This window comes from Empidonax traillii, unplaced genomic scaffold (assembly GCF_003031625.1).
Source record: "Empidonax traillii isolate 1590-97213 ecotype Southwest subspecies unplaced genomic scaffold, ASM303162v1 scaffold196:size3368384, whole genome shotgun sequence".
Taxonomy (NCBI): domain Eukaryota; kingdom Metazoa; phylum Chordata; class Aves; order Passeriformes; family Tyrannidae; genus Empidonax; species Empidonax traillii.
Genome location: NW_020955389.1, coordinates 286596 through 309987, shown reverse-complemented (window position 1 = coordinate 309987; position 23392 = coordinate 286596). Strand labels below are relative to the sequence as shown.

The following is a 23392-nucleotide window of genomic DNA, read 5'->3' as shown; positions in this document are numbered from 1 at the left end:
TATGTTAACGATTTTATTTTATCCCATAGATTTTAGCATAATATAAAGTTGATAACATACAGTATCAGTTGCAACACTGAAAAACCAAAGTCTATAATGATTCTAAAAGAACAATGCAATCAGCTCTTTACTAAGTACCTACACGCACCAAGAATTTTAGTTATTTCTGTAATACAAATGGATATATCCTAGAGGCTCTCTAGAGACATTTTCAGGGTAAATTCTGACAGAAGTATACAGTCACTTCACAAATATTATTTTCATGGGAACTTTCAGCTCTGTGCAACTCTGTTTCTTTTCCTGAACACAGCAAGTCCTTTATTCTTAACTAGAATACGAAAATCATGAATTTGAGTGTCAATGCACTTGCTGAAGTCTATTAAGAGCAAGCTAAGAATTTAACAACCCAAATATTTACCCTGCCCCTCAAATACAAATCACACTCTCCACACAACCATAGTAACAGATGATATAAATTCCCCAAATTCATTTCTCTACAAATCAAACTAACTAGTTTAAATGACTGGTGAGAAACATCAACACCAATGTGGAAAACTGACTGGGAAAAAAAAAAAAAAGAACTCCCCCCGATTTTGCAGACCACCAGAACAACTCAATAAAACAAGCAGAAGCCAGAAGGCAGTGGGCAAACCAGTATAGTATTGAGAGCATTGCATTATCTTCCATACTGCCAGTGTAACAACACCTATACATTAATCCAGCTTCTCAGCACTGCTTAATTCTAACTGATATCAAACAATTTTAAATACCTGGTGTTTCTATGAACAACTAAAAGAATTAGCTAATGTGGAGCAAAAGTGCAAAGCACACCACCACATTGAAAGACAACTTGTATAACAGAAGAAAACAGCAGGGAAGTAATAGTCTGTGCATAACACAAGAAATCATAAACTTACCAAATGCTGCATCTTTCCACTCTAGGAGAACATAGATATTCAGTGTATATTTAAAGGAAAGCACACTTTCCTTCCTAATTACTTTAAAAAAATTACATGTATTTTTAAAGTCCTTTTATAACCTTACAGAATAAGCACAGTGAGGGTAATATATTTTAATTTTACACATTAATTATATCTACTAAAATTTAATGAAGTATCCAGAATAAGTCAACTGAAAACTGAAAAGGAGAAAGAACAGCACAGATGTTACAACCTCTTCTTTTCACCTCAGGACAGATCTAGACCAGCCTGATTGTCAGAATACACTCTTTGATTAGCAACGTGCCTTAACTCTATCTGCAGCACTTCAAGAACAAAAATAATATCTGATTTGTTGGCAGTTGTAGGGACAATTGTTAAAGATCACCTAATTTAGATCACCTTCTAAATTACTTCACCATTTAGAATGATCATTTTCTTTTCATCAAAAGCTAGATACCGTATTTAAATTAGTATTAAATTTAAATTTAAAAACTTCATGATAGTCTTCTATACAAATGATTTACCTTTTTGGCAACGAAAGTGCATCCACTCTATGAAAAAAGCTTAAGGGAACAAAGCACATCATAATTTAAATCCTAAAAAATCTCTTATGCTTATTTTACACTGAAAAACAGTAGTGAAATTGATGTATGTCTTTGAAGTTTAAATACTCTCTACATTACTGAGTTAGACCAAATATTAACTTTCCATAATTCAATAATTAATCTTTTCATATGCAACAATAAAATCTGAATTTCCACATTTTTCCTTTCAAAATAATTTCCGATGAAACACAGCTCTGAGCAACATTAGCTTTGTGATGAACTGGAGCGGGAACACTGCATCGAGTCATTAACCCTGCTCATATACATGGGTTGTATTGGTACTGCTGGTTAAAGGACAGCACAGCACCAGTACAGACTGTAGCTTATTGAACACAACTGCAACATGTCTCTACATCTGAACTGATAAATAAGGTGAATGTCTTACAAGAAAGTTCTGAATCCAGAAATTATCCATGCCTAGGAATATAAACAAATGATCATGAAGCACTTGGACGTCTTTTATGTCAGCGTGGGGTATGCATAATACTCCCTCAAAATCACAACCACCATATTGTATTCTCTCCTCTATTTTTTATTCATCCAAACATCTCTACACAGGAGATGTCCACAAGAAGAATGCTTTTTGTATGCAATATTGTACATTTATATAACCCAATACAAACATAACGTGATACTTCAAGCCCTCAAATTTCAGTTTGCAAAAATCTAAAACAACACTTTTTTCATCTGGAACACAACTATTAAGATCTTAGAACATGTATCATCTGCTAACAAAAAGAACTGGAAACAGACAGTATATCTCGTTTTTAAGCACACAATTTTCCCTATCTTTTTTTATAGAAACAAAGTAAAGATTAAAAGAGAGATCACCTGTCAAGACTTTAGGTCTTCGTAATGTATAAACTAAACCAATAGAACTAAGTTTTTCTTCCTTCTAACTTAAAAAAATTCTCACATCCCTACAGGTAAAGTTAAACTAGAGAGCTGAAAGAAAGGACAGAACAAATATCCACCAAAAATAAGAACAGCATTTGCCAGGCCTCTTTTTTTCCCCTTCATTTTGTGCTTTTTCAGATTTACAAGAAACTCATGGGAGGTTGTGATGAGGATCACTTGCAAACTGCGATGAACAACTTTTCTTTGCAGAAGGCAATCATGAGAACTTCTGTCATTATAAGAAAGGCTATATAAAATTAATATACATTTGCTTCAATGTACTGCTGTTAGCCTTTAAAATCATAAATACTCTTCAAAAAATCACTTTGCATCAGAAAAACTTAACCCATGTTTACAAATAGCTAGCAGATGAACTATGCTTAGTATGTGTGTCTAAATACAAAAACAGGGGGAAAAAAAGGCCTCCAAAAATAACCACCCACTTCAGCAGAGTTTTAAAAAGCAAATGCCATTTCATAATAGCATACCAAAGAAAAGAAATTATCTGCATCAATCATGGTATTTTGCTGACTAGAAATGCTACTCCTGCTTTTCCCAGCTATCACCATAAAACTAACATCTGCTCATTTTGTTACAATCCCAAGATTGTCACCTTATTTTATAGTGAGTTTTCATATGCTCCTTTAGCTGTGAGGAAGTTTCAAATTCCTTTTTGCAAGATTTGCAGCTGTGGATCCTACTGCCTGCCAATTCTTGACGATGTTCTTCCATGTGTATGGACAGCTGACTCTGTAAAGTGAATTCATCTCCACATTCTGAACAGATAAGATTCTGAAAGAGATAATAGACACTGATTTTTAAAAATATTCCCAAGCAACGGTACATACACAAGCTTTGCTCAAGCAGATTAACGTATCCTTCTATAGACACTGCCAGCTGGAAGCAAGCAGCAATGAAAGTATACAGCAAAAAAAGTTTATGAGTCCCATAATATAAATCATGAACAATAATCACTGCAAGATTATTTTAATATTTATATTTTAAGAAACTCCACTGAAACTGAATTCTGAAAAAATTTCACATGGCAGCAGAAACAAGCACTTCAGTATCATCACTACCGCTCCCTGTTTCCTTGGTAGGCTGGTTCAAGACACATAGATAAACTTACCTCAGTGCCATTACACTATGGTTTACAGAAACATTTCTAACAAATGCTTTCTACCCACAAGCATCTTAACTGCAGAGTCAGGGATTTCTAACTTTTACTTGTTAAAATTATATAGATTGTCACTTTTAAACAGTAATCCCACCACAGTTAGTACTGAATTTTCTTAAGCTATCTTCACAGAAAAGCCGACAGAAATCAATAGGGACACATAATGCTTCTTGACAGATAACTCATTAATTTTACAGCAGTGTTAAACACACCATTTTCCAGTTATATTATTATTCCATGTCATTTAGAATGGAAATTATACATCTGATGTTTAATGCAAAACTATTACCACTTGTCTGAAATTCAGAGGCAGAATCAAAGTCACATATTGTTTAAATGAAAACTAAAAGCTCTTGACTTCCTTTTGCTTTACGAAATCCTTAATTTTTATTTGTCATTCTATCTTTATTATCTTTATTTTAAAAAATCTAAGCTGAGAGCTAAGCTTAAATGTCTAAAAAATATCCATTATCTCTGTTAAATGTTCCTCACTGGTGTGCGTAAGTAACTTCAGACAGTTTACTTTTCAGTAACTGTGATTATCGCTGCAAATGGAAATGTTTTTTTTCCTCCCACCTTTTCTTCCCCTCCGTAAATGATCAACAAGAAAAATAAAAACAAAACAATAGAAAACAATAGTGTTCATTTAAATAAGGAATTGACAAAAATGTTTTAATCAACAGGAACACAGGTATGCAGTATTATTTTTAAAATGTTTTGACAATAAATTTGTTCCTGAAGTCCAAAAAAAGAAAAATTCTGCAGCATCACCAGACATTTCCACAAAAAAGCTTAAGAAGCTGAAGCCCTTTGATGAAAATAATTACTAACTCAAAAATTGCTTGTTTAATCTAACCTACATGTTGTTATTACCAGATTCAAGTTACCATGTAAGACAATAAATAATACTTTCTTTTCTAGGATATACACTCAAATCTGCATACTTCTTACTGAAAAATATTGTTCTTACACAACAAATTCAGTTTATGATGATCCTTATGACAACCTCCTGAATGACAGCTAGTGCCATCATCAAAACCCTCTCCTGCAAGTTCAAATTCCAGATCTCCTACAGGTCCTGGGCATAAGTACTGGGGAAGTTATTCCTGTAGTTCTCTGTAAATTAATTCTTACATTCATCTTTGTTTTATCATAAAATTATTGGGCATTATGAGAACATATTCATTGGCAACTGAAAGGTATTCATATTTTTATAAATTTAATATTCAAGCTGCAGATTGAATTTTAAATTAGAAGGCATCACACAGCCTATTCCTCTGACATCTGCAGAATCAGAGCTGCTGAAGTGCATGAAAAATCACTTAGTGATAGGAATGAATACCAGAAGTCACTCTCAGGTGTCTTTCTTGATGCTTAGTTTCCTTATTCTGATGATTTTAGCAATTTATAAATTGAGTTTCCTTAGTAATACCCATTAAGCCATGTATCATTATAGATACATTAACATGGAACAAAATTGAACTCAAGGCCACTTAACTTGGCTGCGTACACGACAAAATGTGAACTCAAACATGATTAAAGAAGGAATACAATCTCTACACATGTTATGCCCTGCCTGGCTTAGAAAAGTACAAACTGGCCTATTATCCCAAACTTAGTGGTCAAAACTGCTTGTAAAGCTGTCTGCAGTTGGCATGAAAAAACATACCACTGTTATGTTTATGATCAGAGGCCAGATGATAAAAGTGTATGCTTAGTTCAGCTCCAATGGTCCAACACGAAGTGTAATTTTAAAAAAGCCTTCCCAGGGGAAAGAAGCAATTACTTGATGGAAAACTTGGTATTTTGGGCAACACAATCAACTCTGGCAACTGCAATAATGCAGTAATGCCTATAAATTGTGCAAAACACCACTACGTATTAAATGTTTGCTAAGAATTCAACCAACGCCTTCTAAAAATGGAAAATTAAGTTTTGAGAGGGAAAGGAACACGAAGCACTCTCAAGTGAAACAACCACTCAAAACCAGAGGTGGGAGTTGTAGATAAGGCAATAACTTCATCTATTTCTATAGATGGTGAGACTGCCCCACCACGACATCTGCCATCAATTACGATCATCCAGATTATTACATGTGGGCTTATCAACGTAGATGAAGTCACAGAAATATCTTCAAAATAAAAGTATTTGTAAATAACCTCTCAGTTAATATTTATATATATGTGTATGTCAAACATCCACAGATTCTCTTTGTTAACAAAGACGTGATGGGAATACTTAGTTATATCCAGTTTATTAATTTTTGTAACTTTTATTAAAACAGACTCCCCACTAAAAGTTTTTTATTTCTTTTGAGTCAAATAATTTATTCAATCCTCCAATCTAAAACATACAGGTAAGGGATTAAATACAACTATTATGACATGTCTTTTTAAAATTTCAAGTTATAAAGTTTAATTAATTACCTCCTCTTTCTCATGTAGCATTATATGAGCTTTCAGACTGGCTACTCTGGAGAATTTCTTGTTGCATACAGGACACGTAGGATCTTCGCCATTGTGAGTACATTTATGAAGTGTCAAGTTGAATTCAACATTAAATGACATCGGACACTGGTCACATCGGTGAGGCTGTTGGTTAAAATCACAAAAAATAAAGACAAAATTCAGGCTTCCCATAAGTTACATATACCCCGGGTGACACATATAACCATAAACACCAAAAAGTTAAAAAGAGAAGAGCAGTTCAAGTACCTACATATGATAACAATCCTAAACAATACCAATCTTAATTATTTTATCTCCTTTGCATCTCACTACTGAAAATACAAATACAGCATTTCAAGAGCATGTGGGGAAAGAAAGCGGGGAATGAAATAAAGCAGAGGTTCAAAACTGAGACTGTCCGATGAGAATGAAGTTAGCAGGAGAGAGGAATGAGCAGGAGATGGAAATGTATTTTCCTACTTTAACTGTGATCATGATTCACCCAGAAGGTGGTTGGGTGCAGGTTCCCCAAGGAAGTGGTCACAATATCAAGCCTAACAGAGTTCAAGAAGCATTTGGACAACTCTCTCAGGCACATGGCGTGATTCTTGGGGCTGCAGTGTGAAGGACAGGAGCTAGACTCAGAGATCCTTGAGGATCCCTTCCAACTCAGGATATTCTATGATTCTGTAAAATCTTTTTAACCAAAATTAATAATTAAAGCAGCAATGCACTTAGTTTATGCTAGGATAGACTGCTCTTCAGTTAGTACCTGCACAATTAGTTTTTATTTTTTAAGCACACCTTCACTTCTAGATATAAAGGCTCATACACAACTGTGCAATAGTATGGTTTTAACAACCATATATCAACTTTACAACATTGAATCTTCTGTTCTTTGTATACATAAATTATCTCAAAGTGCTACATTTTGTAAAAATTAATCTGTATGTACTACCTCAAAAAGCAATAAAATTATTTTTCCATCATATATAAGTAGTTCCAGCTTTGTGAAATAGAAAGCAAGGAAAAGAAATTACATACTTTGCATTACAGATGCAACCTGTGGCAAAAGTTTAATTTAAAAAGTCATTCCAGTCTTAATCACATATCTGTATTTTTCTCATTCTTTCCTAAATTTGATTTGTAAGCAGCTAGAGTGATGACATTAATCTACTGACTAATACATACATACTAAATTAGTTTACTAGTGAGGTTCAGTTAATCAATTTAAGTATTATTTTCTTTCTATTGCTAATGTACAGAACTGCTTCCAAAATTTGATTGAAAGAAACCCATACACTTTCTCATCCAACTGAATATTTTATAAGTCAAAGATAATAGCTAAAATTAAAAATTACTGATCTGGAAAGAGCAATCTAACTAAACAACATCAAAGTAAGGTCCTGTCTCAAAGAAAACATGAAAGAGAAGGAACTTAACAAAACTCTGAGGTCCCCAAGTAGTAATTATTAGTGGTGTGATTAAAAAAATGGAAAAGATGTCTTGTGTTAGCTTTACTTGACAGTATATGAAAATATCATTATACCCTGGTTATATCTACTAGAATTCATACCTTGTCATTTTGCTCATGATCCCTCATATGGCGCTGGAACTGGGTCTCTTTTGGAAAAGACAGCAAACAAATCTCACACTTATGGAAGTTAGGTACTTGGTAGGGAAAATTTCCGTTCTCTATATTCGGTGTCAGAACATCATCTACAAAACAAGAACCAAAACATTTGTATAAAGTCATATTTCATCTACTTATAATTTACTGTAAAAACCAGGAATTTTTTAGAGCTAAAACTATTTCAACTCCTCTAAGCTTCTGACATACACAACACTCTGAATTCAAGGGATCTGGCAGATCTCAGTCAAAAACATTACTGCTGTCATTGACAACAGATCAACCAATCATATCCATACCTCTAACTGCCCGTTGATAAAGAGATAAACAATCACTTTTTCCCAGTAATTTGAAACAAATTCTTTCTGTGCTTCATACACACTGGTCAAATTTGCAACAGAATAGAACTCTGCCAGATACACCAGGTATGAATAAGATACTGCCAGGGGTTACTTGTGTAACTAAGACTTTTACATGTCTCCAAGACTTTTAAAATTACATAGTCAGCAGTTCTGACTGTACAAGTTTTCTGCCCTTCCCCATTTCTTTCTCTCTTTTTTTCACTTAAGAAAAATTTGGACTTCTTTTCTTTCTTCAACACTTGTTGATGTAAAACCTTTATTAAAACTTATATTAAAACCTTTAGAGTTGTAAAACCTCTCATTGTTTCTGTTAAAAAATCTCACTGTTTCAAGTGGCTCAGAGAGATGCAATAAACTGCAAGCTAAACTGTGTACACATTAAGTCAATGAAGAAAGAGATGTATTTTTTCTTTAGACCCAGTCTAAACCCATACAATTTTCTTGTTTTCAACTCCTAAAATCACATAACTTTTGATATACAAGTTGCAAGCTTCTATATCCTCTTGCTCAAATGGCCAGTTAAACCTATAAATACTTTATGATACACAAAAAATATTAATCCAACTAAGTTAAACACATTTTACATTTGAAAAGATACCGTATTACTACAGAATTTATCTTTATTTAAGAATAACTTGAAGAAAAGCAATTGGCAGGAGGACTTATCGTATTACTCAAAGCATTATTATTAACATGAAAATAAAAATTGATTGACTTGTGCTGGAGGTTAGGGACACTCAAGACAAAAAATCTACATAATTCAGTTTAAACATTGCTACAGCTCCAACTACGTCAAACAACAGAATGCGAAGAGAAGGGAACACTGATTTTGCTATCTAGATACACGAGGCCTGATGTTTTTCTTCAAGTCAGTACTTTCCACCATGAATGTAAGAATTAGGCACAGGAAGTACCAATACAAATAGAATTTTACAGCATCCTGTTTACATTTCCTCAGAGGAAATCAAAGATTACAATTCATATAGTATTTTTGCTCAGTACTGCACCCATTTCGAAGTCCTTACTCATTCAGCACAATATTTACAAGGGAAAAAAAAATATCAGTACCTTATGTCCTGACCGTAATTTTTCCTTGCTAAAATTCTCATAAATAAACTTTAAAAGTTTGTAGTTGAGGAAGCTGTAGGAAACATTTCAGCACAATATATTTTGGGCAAGAAGTAAAAACAATGTCCTAGGGACTTACACTTCCCATTTCTGGACTGAGATGCCCAATTAACTTCTGCTTTGCAAAGTTTAGTTATAAAGTATTTCTCTTTAACAGAAAGATGTAAGTATCACAAATATTTATGATGTGTTAACTTAACCTACTGCATCTTTTAACAGACCCTCAGCTGTACATTCATAGTATATGCAGACACTATCAATAACAACCCTGAAATGGTCACATTTCTTCAATAACTGAAAACCACAGCTTTAACTAAAAGACACAGTCCTTTAACCATCCTTGTCATAAATATGCCTGAAATGAATAAAGGACACAAAATCAGCCTCTGTAAGCAGTGGCAGGACAAGAGATGTGGACGAAAAATCTGCTCCAATACTTGGGCTATATGAAAATGTAATGTGGAAGGCCTTCTGTTCCCCTAGAAAAAGGAGTAATTGTTCAACCCCCTGAAAGCCTGACCTCCCACTTTAAATTGGCAACTGAAAAATGATCCAATCCATGACTTTAGAAAGGCCTTCAAGCCTTCTCCTTTAACCAAAGAGATTATTATCTTTAAAGTCACTCAAGATCAAAGACACCAGACAATATACAAAAACAATGCCTAAGCAACTGAAGTAGCTAAGGTGTAACACTGACATCAAAGGTGCAAACTTGGAAACAGAAAAAGCAACATGCTCACTGTGTCTGAATAACATTACTAAGTGACATTGGTTTTGGTTCAGTAACATTTTTTAGGTATTATTTTCATTAAAATGTGTCATATTGACTATTTATCTGTAATACCGACTGTAGTATCTGTAATACTGATTAATCTACAGGCTGTGAATTTTCTTCTGGAATTCAAAAAGGAGTTCACCTATATAATGAAAAATTAAATATCTTGTGATGTTTCAACGGAATTTGATTACTATAATTCCATGAAATCTGATTGCAGAGATATACAAGAAGACAGTACTTTAGCTTTTCTATAAAAAGATGGAAATTATTAACATTAAAATAAACAGAAAGGGGTAACAAGATAAACAGGAAAGACACTGTCAATTAAAATTAACAAACAAGTGAGCTACATTTTGACTTTTCAGGGAGGTGTTCCAGATTCATGAAGTATGGCTTGAGTCTGCCTTTATTTCAAAGTAAAAATGAAATAAAATTTTGACAAAGCTTTTTGCTAGAATTACTATCCGGATGAAGACTTTATTTACACTGATACCTCTACTATAAAAGTCAAAGTAATAACCTAAAATACTGCAGTTTAGATAAATCATCACAAAACAATCTTTCCTTATATTAGAGAAAAAAAACGCTTTTAGACACATCAGCTTGGATCATGAAACAAGCCAAACACTGCAAAATACTGAACCTATCTTAAAGGCCAATATTTTTGAATACCAAAAAAACATGTAAATGACGCCAGTTCAAGAAGTTGGCAGTGGGGTATGGACCCCATACTTTTAACTGCACTGAGAAATTTGTTAACCGAAAAAACCCCGCAACAATTCTAAACATTCCCTGTGTACCGAAGGGAAACAAAATGAAGATACTGACACACCTGACACTGTTTAATGGACACAATTCATCATATATCATATATGAAGCAGATAATAAATAGATAATAAGATGTTTATGCTCTCAGAAAAATAAAAGTATTGGGTACACAAATTAAGCAATCTACTTATTGTCAGACATACTCTTGACAAATGAAAACACAAGTCTGCTGTCTATTGATGAACTAACTGAATGCCATTCAAGCCAGCAATACAGAATTAAAAGTTTGAGGGTTTAGTTCAAGAAGACATTAACTGATTAAACACACAACGTCAGCACAATCACACAAAAAACTGGCATGCTCTTAGTAGAGAGAAGCTATTTCATGATATAATAAACATACACAGAGAAAACATAAAATTAGTATCAGAGTAACAAACCCTTTGAAAAAATAAGTGATTTTTTCAGATCTGCACACTACAACAAATAATAAACCTCACTGAAAAGGTGCAAAGCTTAAAATACTGCCATTTATTAATACGAATTGCATGGAAACAGTGCAGAATCTACTGTCACTTTCTGTTTTTTTCCAATTTGCGTTAGTCTAGCTGCAACATAAATCAACCTTACTACATCACAGCCTGAGAGAGATAGTCAAGTATCCATACAATTAAACTAAACAGGGAACACTTAGCTCATTATGCACTGTCAAACACATTTTTGCCTGTATGTACTTTCAAATGAACAGTTTGTCCAAAGTGCCCATAGACAGTAGAATCAGATTTGTGAAGTACCAACCGATGATAACAAACTTTCAGTTTAAAGATGGTCTTATTTAAATATTCTTAATGTTACAACTTGTACTTTCTATTTAAATTTATTGTCCCTCACAGAGCAGCAGCAATCACTTCGGGTCAACTCAGCTGTGCCACAGCCTTCACCAACACTTGACCTCGGGAGTTGAGTCAGCAAGCAGGTGCTCTCTGCTATAAGCCACGGATGACAACTCAACGTGGAGGGAGGAAGACAGAATTAGAGCACTCCAAGCCATTCCCTCCTTATGTAAGCAGCACTGTGCCTCATAGCAGCCTGCAGTCCTCTCTGCAAGGCGCAGATGGACTCATTCAGCTGTGAATGCAGCACAGCTTTATTAGATCTCTAATAATCTCCTCGCATCCAACTGAGAGGACACTGCGAATAAAGCGTTCAAGCTTGTGAAATTCACAGATGAAAACTTGTCACTGAAGTTAAATGGCAGCTGGCAAGCCTAGGGACAAAAGGGTCTGACCCTATCAAAACCTATTTACTAATTTATGAGTGGAAAGAAAGTGGTAGGACAAGAGAACAAAACAGGGATGGCAGTACTGGCATTTCCTCATACTACACTTGAACCCATAGAACACAAATGATAATGAATCATTAAAACATTTTGCCTAGTCCTGAAATCATAAAAGAAACAGTTTACTTTAAATTTTGCTCAGTTCTCTTAAACAAAAACTCATGACTTCTGATGGGAAGAACAGGGGAGAGACTAACTCTCAGTTCACATATCATATCAAAATCCAGAAATCAATCAAGATTTGCTTGTATAAGACAATGTACTTTTACTACATTTTGGTCAACATACAATCAGGAATGTAAAGTAGTACCAGTCAAGACACTTGGCTTCCAGGAGTGCACTGCTGGGATAGACATCCAGGGGCCAATCACTCAGCATATGCCAACATAAAGCAGCTGCACTCCTTTCAGGAGCAGATGACTCCAGCCACTGCACAGCTACACTAATGCACTGCAGCAGCAGAGAAGCCTGACAGAACATGGAATTCAGCTCCATCATAGTTGGTTAGATGCTAAATGGATTGCGTTGGGTCTGGCTGGGATGGAGTCAACTTCCTTCCTATCAGCTGTGCTTTAAATCTTTGACTAAAGGCAAACATTTGCCTTTGCATCACTTGGTTGGGCTTTTTTTGTTGGTTGGTGATACAGCTGGCTTGAGGGTTTTTTATTTTGGTTTGGGGTTTTTTAACTTTTTACTTTTCTTTTTTTTAAAACTTTATTTATTCATCTGTCTTTATCTCAATCTACAAGTTTTTTCTTGCTCTTGCTATTCCTGTTCTCTCTCTCACCCTACTGTGAGACTGAGCGAAATGCTGGAGGATGTTTAATGGCTTGCCAAGGTCAACCCACTACAGAGATACACCATCCACATCATCTTAATCTACACAGATAACTGAAAATATTGGCACTTCCCTCATCAACTTTGATAGCTTCATCTGACATTCAGGTAAATACTGCCATATTTATTGTTAAATACTCCCAAACAGGAGTTACACCTTTTTTCCACAGTTGCATACGAATATTCCAAGCCATCATTATTCAGCTGTTTGGTTTTACATGATTTGGATATCTCCTGGCTGAGACCATGACCCTTAGCTGTGTCCAGGCACTACAGTGTTAACAGAAACTTCTGAATGAAGTAAATGATTTACTACATGATCATCCTTCTCCCAGGGAGTGAACAAAATCCAACTACAGCAAAAAAACCTCAAAAGAAAGACAAGAGAGGTCTCAAATAGAAACTTTAATTATATCTGGAAGCACTTAATGCATATGAATAAATCAGGTATGAAGGTATCAGCACAAGTGCAATAGGGAATAAAATTTCTGCAATTGGCAGAAAGCTAGAGAAGGGACAGAAGGAGGGCTGAAGTTATCACACAGACAGAACTTAAACACAAGTCACTCAACTGCACAATTACTTGGGAAAAGACATACACATATTTCAAGCATAGTGAGGAACTAGCATGGAACTAAGGCACAACAGTATAATCCAAGTTTATCATCTTCTCCCTAAGAGCCAACACACCCCTCATAAATAACGATAGGTTTTCTTACTGCAGAATAGTGAAATGGCCAAACAACAGTATCACTATTACAATCTAATGATTGTCTTTTTTAAGGCAAAAGTTTGGGCAGTTGTCCTCCTTTATGTTTTAAAAAGGCATTACCTACACAGGCAGCAGTCCCAAGCATTGAGGCCAGGCTGCTGAGAACTCAGCTGCGTTGGGCAGGGCACGTCTCCAGGATGCAGGACCATCGCCTCCCTAAGATTGTGCTCTATGGAGAACTTGCCACTGGCTGCCGCAAGAGAGGAGGCCCGAAGAGGAGATACAAGGACTGCCTGAAACAATCCCTCAGCCTTGGCAATATTGATCACCACCATTGGTCTACCCTGGCCTCCAATCAGGAGGCCTGGAGGCACACCATCTATAACGCTGCTGCTGCTTTTGAGAACACACACAGGATCACTCTCGAGGAGAAAAGACAACACAGAAAGAATCGCGTCTTGTCGATATCACCTGGGGAGTGTTTCTGCTGTACCTTCTGCAACCGGACTTGTCTATCTTGCATTGGCCTTTTTAGCCATCAGCGCGCTTGTAGCAAGTATGGGTAGAGCCCTTCTCAAATCTTCGTTAGCGAAGCCTAGCCATGAGGATGACCTACACCTATCCTGTTTAAAAGACTTAGAGCACATCACACAAGCAGTACCTCAACCTCTTTATTGTTGCCTGCAAGATGAGACTCCCCCATTGTCTTCTTGTCAGTCAAAGGTCACTACATGACACTCTAATACACAACTACTAAAATAATCCACATAACAAAAATTTGGTAAGACTTCACTTGGGAGTTCAAGTTTCAATTTGCTTCAGTTATAGAAAAGTGGAATGTAAAGCCTTCAAAATAACCTTCTCCTAATTCCATACACTCATACCATAAATGATGCTAGAGGACTGACAGGCAGCAAACAAAATACAGCCAGCCAGCTCTGCAGAGCTATGTCATCTTCTGTTTCTCAGCTTTGTGTATTTAATATTTACCACTTTTCATATGTGAAATACGTTACAGTTCAGGCCCCCTGACGGCACAAAATACTCAAGTTTTAACTGCACTCATAAAAGAATTCAGTTCAAACTTGCGCAAAAGTGGCTTTCAGGTTTAACATGTGACATACACTCAAGGCTTAAAAAATGCTTCAGTACGTCCTGAAATGTTTCATTTTGCTGTTCAAAGAATTCCTCATCTGCTGTTTGAAAAAGATCTCATAGTCATGAAGGTCAAAACTGCTCATTTCACGTTACTGCTATGCAGTGACAAACATCACAGGTACAAGAGAAAGGACCTCTCTCTGGAAGGAGACTTCACAACTTCCTTCTGTAACCAATGCCAGTGCTCGGTCACCCTCACACTGAAAAAGTGTTTCCTTATGCTCAGACAGAACTTCTCATTTTTCCGTTTGTGCCCAGAGAAGTCAAATTGAACAGTTCAACTGAGTTAAAAAAAAAAAAAATCGAAATCATTGCAAAATAGTTTTGGGGAAACACTACAATGCCAAAAAAGATTATCTCAGAATAGCAGCTACTGAGGTCACGATATTGTTTTGACTATTGCTGCCTACAGTTCATTTTTTTAATCCGATATATTTAATTTTCCTAGAACAAAGAACTTGTTCTAGTCTTTGACATGTATGGTGGTTAAAGAAGTCTAAAGGAAGCTGCATAACATGAATTCACCTTTATTTTCTCTCAGAGATGCATCACCATAAACATACAGACTGTACAACTACAGAGCAACACTTTCTTCCATGACAAACATCAGAATAACAAGGATGCAGCAATTCCAAGGACCACACGAAAAAAGAACCTAAAAATGTATGATTTCCTAAGTAAAAGATATGAAATTTATTTTTGCAAAAAGCTGTTTTCTAAAAAAAATTCCTCCTGCTAAAAGTGAAGCCTATGCTTCCCTTGCACAACTAGTTTTCAAAGTCTGTCAGTCTATATCTGAGTGGGACAAACAGCCAAATATCTTAAGAACATAAAATTCCTTAATTCAAGCTGTCCTGTTCAGCCAGAGCTTCCTCATTCATGACCTTCTTTTGTCACGCACAAGTGTAGAAAAAAACACGACACTTGCCAACACTGACTTTGCTGTTTTCCCAAAGTACTGAAATTGCAAGGACCAAAGACACCAGAACCCACAAAATTTGCCTATATAGGGACAGTTATTGCAGTTACAGATGTCTCTGAAACCTCACGGTAGCCCTAGACCCTAGCAGTTTAGTAATACCAAACTGCTGTCTGCAAACTACCTCTATGAAACAATTTCGTTAGTAAATGAGCAAATTTCTTTCAAAAGAAATAAATATGTGAAAAAGACAAAATGTGATGAAACTCACATTAAGTCCTGGCAGCCATACATACCTCTTAGCACAGGAAGAGTCTAAGATCAAGACCCAACTACAAGCAAAATGAACACAGTTACTAGGCACTTCTTGTGGACAGTCTGTCTCGGTTTTGATCTTTTTCTCATTCGTGCATCAAGTCATTACTACAGGTGCTTATGCATGTATATGTGTACCATTTCAAGAACTACTAGAGAATTAAGCAGGTATTTGAGTTCAAGTAAACTTTAAAAAAGCCCAAAATCTCAACCTCTAAAGCTGATAGCAGCAAAAGTTCTTTGGGACTGTCTTAATATACTTATTACTTAGTGATCAAAAGCTGAGATAAATGGCCCGAACAGAAACAACAAAAGAAAAAACCCCAAACATTTCTGATTGGAAACTGTGGCCCATATGGCTTTCCATACCGTAGAAGACATTTTATCTGACTTCCCAACATTCACCTAACAGCACAGCAATTCTTTTTCACCTGTCAGCACATTTCAATACTACAAAAAAAGGATTCCACAGAAGGCTCACCTACACATTCCCCTTGCAGAGCCAGAGCTCATCTGCAATCATCGAGAAAACCAGGCATTCTAAAAATATACTAAAAATACTAACTGGCTTTTTATGACAGAAATAATCACAGTATTCAGATACTTTATTAAACCTCACTCTGTTCTATTGGGGGGGGAACACACCAAAAAAAACCCAAAATCTAGTGGTAAGGCCTTGTGCTGAAAAAGTCACAAATTAAGGGTTTCAGGCCTACCTGAAACACGGTACTTTTGTGATTTGTGGGCCTTAATCAGATACTGCTCACAGAACCCCAGTAACATCAGCAGGAATGAACTGCACAAAAGAGCCATAAAACTCACCAGCTACCAACTACTGTCAGAAAAATCCCTATCAAACCAATCCTGCCCTGAAGTACTGTCCAGTCATAGGCAACACTAAAACGCAATCAAAAAATTTAAAATCGAAGACTAATACATGTTCGGGAAAGAAAATCAGGGGGGTTTTGATGTTTTGCGGTTTTTCAGACATACACCCACAAACAAAACAACTACAAGGATGTTTTTAAGGCCTAAAAAAAAAAAAAAAAAAAAAAAAAAAAAAAAAAAAAAAAAAAAAAAAGAAAGAAAAGAACGCCTTTCTCCTTGTAAATCAGAGAAGTGGACGAGTGGAACCCCATTTTCCATTTGTTTATCATCCTTTATTCGACGCTCTCGTTAATGTGGCCGGGGGGAGGAGGAGGTAAAGGAGATGAGCGGCGGAAGGAGCCGGAGCCGGAGCCGGAGCCTTCCCGTCTTGGCCGCCGCCAGGAGGCCCGGGCTCTTCCCCCAGCCCTTCCCGCCGGCCCGGCGCCGAGGAGGACGGTCAGGGCCGACAAACTCTCCTCCACCGGCGCCCACAGCCGCGGCCCCGCTGCGCGGGCAGGAGGCAGCCCGGCCCCGGCGCCGTTCGACCGCTGCCCGCCCGGTATCATTCCGCAGGGCCAGGCCCGGCTCCCTCCGCTCTCCTCTCCTCCCCTCCGCCCGCCCGCCTGTACCCTCGCACAATAGGCCCGGCCTTCCTCCCCCATATCCGGGGACTATATGCGGAGCCCGCGGAGGCTTCTCGCCTCCCACCCCCGGGCGCGGGTCGCGCCCGCCCGGCCGCACTCGTTACCTGCCTCGGCGCCGGGCTCGCCGCTCTCCCCGCTGGGCTCGGGGGGCCGCCCCCTCGGCATGGCCGCCCCCTCCTCCTTGTCCCTCCCGCCCCCCCGGCGCACGCACACACACACACACACACACTTGGCACCGGCGGAGGAGAGGGGGGGAAGGAGGGGCGGGGACGAGCGGGCGGGTCCGGCCCTACACAGGGGCGGCGGGGGGCGGGCGGCAGCGCTGCCGGAGGGGGCGCGGGCGGGGGGCGAGTGGGGCGGCGGCGAAGGCGAAGGCGGCGGGGAACTCACGGCAGGGCCGGGCGGGCGGGCGGGGGGCACGGGCGGGCGAGGGGCGGCGGCGGCACACAGTGCGCATGCGCCCGCCCGGCCGCCCTGCTTGTGGGGGGGGAAGGTCGGCACATCCGGGAGCGGTGGCAGGCGGGGCCGGGATGCCGCCCTAAGGAACTGGAGCTGAAGCCGAGTGGGCATGGAGTAGAGGCTGGATAGGGTCTCCGCGCTTCCCGAGCGCCGGGTCCGGCACGGCGGGTCTGCTTGCCGGCAGGAGCGCCCCGCCTGGACGCGTTGCTGTGTCACCTGCTCTAGGTGGCCCTGCGTTGGCAGGGAGATTGGGCCTGGGTGATCTCCAGGGGTCATTCCAACACTAACAGTTCTGAGGTTCTGTGGGGGCTGGAGTCTCGCTTTCAGAGCCCAGAAACTGGCACCAAAGGCGCGTGGTTGATGGCCTCAAGTTGTGCCGGGGGGTTTAGGTTGTATGTTAGGAAAAGGTTTTTCACCCGGAGGGTGGTTGAGTACTGGAACAGACTCCCCAGTGGTCACAGAACCAAGCCGGAATGAGTTCAAAAAGCATTTGGATGATACTCTCAGGCACACGGTGTGACTCTTGGGAATGGTCCTGTGCAGAGCCATGAGCTGAACTCGATAATCGTTCCAACTCTGCATGATTGTGTTCCCTGCGGGAGATTGTTCCTTGCCATTCCTTCCTGCATCTTCCCTGAATTACTGTTTTTTTAGGCTGAGGTGTGGGCTCACCTGCTGCCCGGGAACACATCTTCCTCCAGGGCAGATGTGGTTTGCTGATGATGATGGTCTGTGCCCTGCCCGAGCTCTGCTGCCTGAACCATGTGCTGACTGGAGAGATCATAGAATCAGAGAGCAGTTTGAGTTGGAAAGGACTTTGAGGGTCATCGAATTCCAAGCCTCTGTCATGGGCAGGGACACCTCCCACTAGCCCAGATTTCTCAAGGCCCCAGCCAACCTGGCCTTGAGCACTTCCAGGGATGGGGCAATCACAGCTTCTCCAGGCAACTTGTTCCAGGGCCTCACCACCCTCACAGTTAAGAATTTCTTCTGAATATCTAATCTAAATCTCATCTATTTCAGTTTAAGCCATTCCCCCTTGTTCTATCATTTCCTGCCAGAAGACCCTCTCCAGATCTTGATGGGAGTTGTCATAAAAGATCACTGGTTTGTTTAATAGCAATTTTTGGGTGTCAAAAGCCATAGCATTTGATTCTGCCCCTTGTAACTTGTGTGCAGTGAAAGTGTGCTTACTGGAAAAATATCAAGAAAGTGGTATATGCTTTATCGACAGCTTGTTCAGCACTTCACAGATTTCATGACCTCCAAAGACACTGCTCCATGTCATCTTTGAATTCATTGTTTCAGGTTCTAAGACAAGGTTTTTATTACACATCTCTCTTACTAAATAAAAATACAAAATACTTACTTTTGATGTGTGACTTGATTAATCTTTTTCCTTGATGTCAATAGTTTGACATATTTAAAATTCCAAAGCTTTTTCTGAGTTACATTTTCTTTCTGCACCTTTTAATTTTTAAATGCCCTTGTAATATGGGTGTATTTCTGTACTAAAGGAAACGCTATGTGAATATTGCCTGCGGTGATAAAACTACCGTTTCTAGCTTTTTTTTGGCTACTCAAGTCTAACGCCCAAGGATTGAGCCAAAGCCCATTTCCACTGAAGCAGGCTGCTGCTGCTGCTTAGTTGCTAGACTGTTAAAATGCTCAAGTTGCTTTCAGGATATCCCTTTTTTTCTCCCCCATCCCATACACCAGCATGTGACCAGTTTTTTAATTAAGAACTATATAGTGTTTCAGTGGCCTGTATTAAAATACATTTCATATGATGTAGTCTTAGTTAACCAAGCTGGATGATCCTGTCCTCGTTTATTACGTTTATTACTTTAATGTCACTTTCTGCAGTCTCTGCAAATTGTATTAATCAGGTACTTCAGACCCCTGATCAGAAAAATAGGGCAGGCTTTCTACTGATACCTGTAATCTCTGGTAACAAAGCAGTACTTAGTAATGTTATCATCTTTGAATGTTATTATCACTTTGTTAATTCATATATCTTGTTCTGTTGCAAATGAGGGGGGGGGGTTTCCTAAGTTAGAGCCTTTCAGATAACTAATTAAATTACATCTAAACACTTGCCTTAAGCTAACAGAGTTAATCATATCAAAGAATGAAATCAGATTTTTGGAATGCAAGGTTTCATTTCTTCCTGAAGGCTAAGGTTGAGTGAGCAATATTTAGATAATTTCGCATTCTGTCCATCTCTAAAAAGTGTACTGTTTTTAATTTTCTCTGGAGAAATGCAGCATTGGCGTATAAATACGTAAAGGAGCACTGAAACGGGTGTGACCATTGCCTGGAGCTCCTGTGAGCTGACTTCTCGCTGCAGCCCAATTACATCAAGGGAAAAGGCAAAGAACAGCAGTGGCCTCTGGTGGCTGTAGGATAGTTCTGTGACAAAAAATTAAGATCGCCAGTCGCTTCAGCAGTGACCTACAGCCTACAAGTACATGACATAAGGCGACAGCTTTTTGCATGATTTCAGTTAGACCCAGGGACGGGACTCAAACCCAAACAAATCAAACCTAATCAGGATCTAGAAGGACTTTGCACAAGCTCGATATATTGCATACTTACCCTGATTTTGTTCTAACTTGGTTATAAGGATTGTCTGGGGGGCTTGGAGGTTTTTTCGGGAGGGTTTTTTTGAGGTGTTTTGCATTAGTATTAAGAACTTTGAATCTCGAGTTTATTTTCAGTTTTGAAACTGATGCACACTTTACAGAAATGTAAATGGGATTCTATATGCAGGCAATTTTTGTCTGTACTGATACTAATGAAAATTGTCCCTCGTTTTTGAAGTCTAATACAAAAGCCAACTTTCCTTTCTACTTTAGTTTTCAGCATCATTGTTCCCTGCACGTCTTTCAGTGTTCAGCAGCAGTACATACAATCGCGGCTAACTTTGTACTGCAAAAGTCTGTTCATCATCTGTTTCAAGTTTACATGGTGTGTTTGTCATTGCCTATCAGTCTTCTAACACTTCTGCATTACTCTCATTCTGTATAAAACTAGCTCTGTGTAAAAATACAAACGACATAACAAGCCTCAGGAAGCTTGGTATACGGGAAGAGAAGTAGTTTATGAAGAGTATATGGAATAGGTGTTGAAGAATATAGGAAAATTTTCATTAATAAAGAAATTCGGTGGTGTATCATATGCCTAACTTTACAGCTTTTTTCAATCTATTGCAGCTGTTTAATCTCTGAGTAATTTTCTTTCTTTGTCTATGTAAGTGGCACAATATTTTTCATCTGCACTTCCCAGCTTCTGGAAGAAAGGCACCACATGCATTGATAAAACTCTTGGACTACTTCTATTGTCTGGATTTGCAGAAGTGCTGATATTTAAAAATATTTTTAAATTGTTGCATTTTGTAAATAATAAAATGACCTATTACAGTCATTCTCTAAAGTCTGTGGCCTTACTCCAGAGTTACTACACATGAAACTTCTCAGTTTTGAGGTGTGCCCTAGCACTGAAACCCAGTGCCTTCTCTGCTATCCCTGCAAAGGAAAGGTGGAGCTGTTTCCCAGATGGAATCTGCAGTGTAATACAGAGAGTGCAATATGGTTAGCCTTTAACTCTTTCTATCATTAATTTTATCTGGTATCCCTAATTTCTAGGAAGAAAAACAGCTATAGTGTCATACCTTAAAATATGCAACATTAAAAGTTATGCTTATTTTATACCTACAGATAAAATATAGTGACAGAGGGAGTAAGGTTAACACAAGGCCACAGAACAAATTGAATTATAGGTTTTACTACCAACTAGTGGTACAAGATGTGCTGCTAAATTTTAAGGCAAACTAATGAAATTGAACCATTTCAAAAAAGCTAATTACTAAGTAAGGTACTATTTACAGTTTCAGTTGTCTGTCCATGTTTTCCAAGCTGGGGCAGTACAGTACTTTCCCAGTGGTAAAGCTGTAGATGTGTAGTACTCCAGACTGGAAAATCCCTCCACAGTTTTTTTTTTAAATCATGACATTTAAATAAGTATAACACTTTCTGAACTCCTATGTTTTTGTTTTTGCATGTCTGAATGCTTGTGAACTAGAAAAAACCATATTTCTAATGAATTTATTTTTCTGTGTCGTGGTTTGACTTTAGGCAATGACATTTTATGAAAAAAAAAAAATTGCAATTTTCCCAACATGGTGAGAAAGTTGATATACTAAAGTAGTTCTGTAGTTCTGTACTCAGTCAGAGGTGAGAGAAATAAAGGCCATTGCAATATTCTAAATGCACAGTATAGCCAGGCCTCCATAGAAGGGTGTTTTGAGAGCTATACTCTCAAATTTCATACAATCATAGAGTAGTTTGGGTTTCAAGAAGCCTTAAAGATCATCTGGTTCCAGCCCTGCTGCAATGGTCAGGGACACCTTCCAATAGATCAGGTTGCTCCAGTCCCCATCTGACCTTGGCTGAACACTGTATTTGCCAGCTGTTGGCACAGAACAGTAAATATACTGAAGACTGACTTACAGCTGTTGCCAAAATGAAATAAGCTGTCCTGGGAATAACAGCTTTATGGTTAGAGGGCATAACCTGGAATAGAACCTGCAGTAATGTAAAAGTGTCATTAAAAGTCAACAGTCTTCCCTCAAATTGCTATAATAGCAAAAGCTAGAATAGACCTGGTCTACATTTTAAATGTATGAAATTGTAAAATTATATGCTGTGAGAAGTGAAGTATACATTTTGTATGAAGCATTTCGCTAAAGAGGCAGTTTTCCAATGTTAACATATTAATTTCCAAGGAAAGATAAATGTTTTCTGCTTTGCTCAGTTGGTTTGTTCATTTATCAAAGAAAGGGTACCTCCTACGCTTTCTTGATTTCCTCTTGTGTGGCTAAAGGACTTGGGTTTCCAGCACAGTCAACTATCCTGCTTCTAAAGGCACTATTCCCGTGGAAAATAGTATTTTGATGAAAATCTAATACTCTATAAAAATCTAATGTTTACACTCATTACAAAAAACAAAACACACATTTAATGAAGATTGAAAAGGTAAATGAAAATACTGTTAATCACTAGAATAATATCCATAAAAATTTCATTGGCAGCCATAAGGCTGCATGTACAATTCAGTATTTGAAGAGAAAATTCAGTTTAGTGAGGTAGTATACTGTTGTACTATAGTATATTGTGATGAGTGGCCAGTCTTCGCGAACGAAGAACCGGGGAAGGTCTTTACACCTTCCAGCCTGCGCATTGGATTTTTTAGGTGAGACACAGTGTGCGCGGAACTGAGCCCACCCTTTAATCCTGAGGTTCATCTGCCGGGGCCAAGCATGCTTGGACGGTGGCAGCGAGGTCCTCAGGACGTAGATGGATTGCCTTACAGGGCTAACGAGCTCCATCTGCCCGGGGAGAGGCCCTG

General features: G+C 38.4%; 1 protein-coding gene across 11 annotated transcripts in view; it reads right to left on the bottom strand.

The window, feature by feature from the left end:
* ZNF236 (zinc finger protein 236) overlaps positions 1-17931 on the bottom strand; it is a 70136-nt gene extending 52205 nt beyond the window's left edge. For 4 of the 11 annotated variants that reach the window (XM_027886821.1, XM_027886822.1, XM_027886825.1 and 1 more), the window contains exons 1-4: positions 17629-17813; positions 7644-7786; positions 6047-6211; positions 3057-3235 (exon numbers count right to left, since the gene is read on the bottom strand). In XM_027886821.1, the coding sequence (XP_027742622.1) occupies positions 3057-3235; positions 6047-6211; positions 7644-7786; positions 17629-17689 (548 nt within the window). In that variant the 5' untranslated portion in view covers positions 17690-17813. Of the gene's footprint in view, positions 1-3056; positions 3236-6046; positions 6212-7643; positions 7787-9266; positions 9295-17147; positions 17165-17628; positions 17817-17914 lie in introns of those variants that run through there. The other 7 variants (XM_027886827.1, XM_027886828.1, XM_027886829.1 and 4 more) reach the window with 5 other exon arrangements.
* Positions 17932-23392: the final 5461 nt, after the last annotated feature.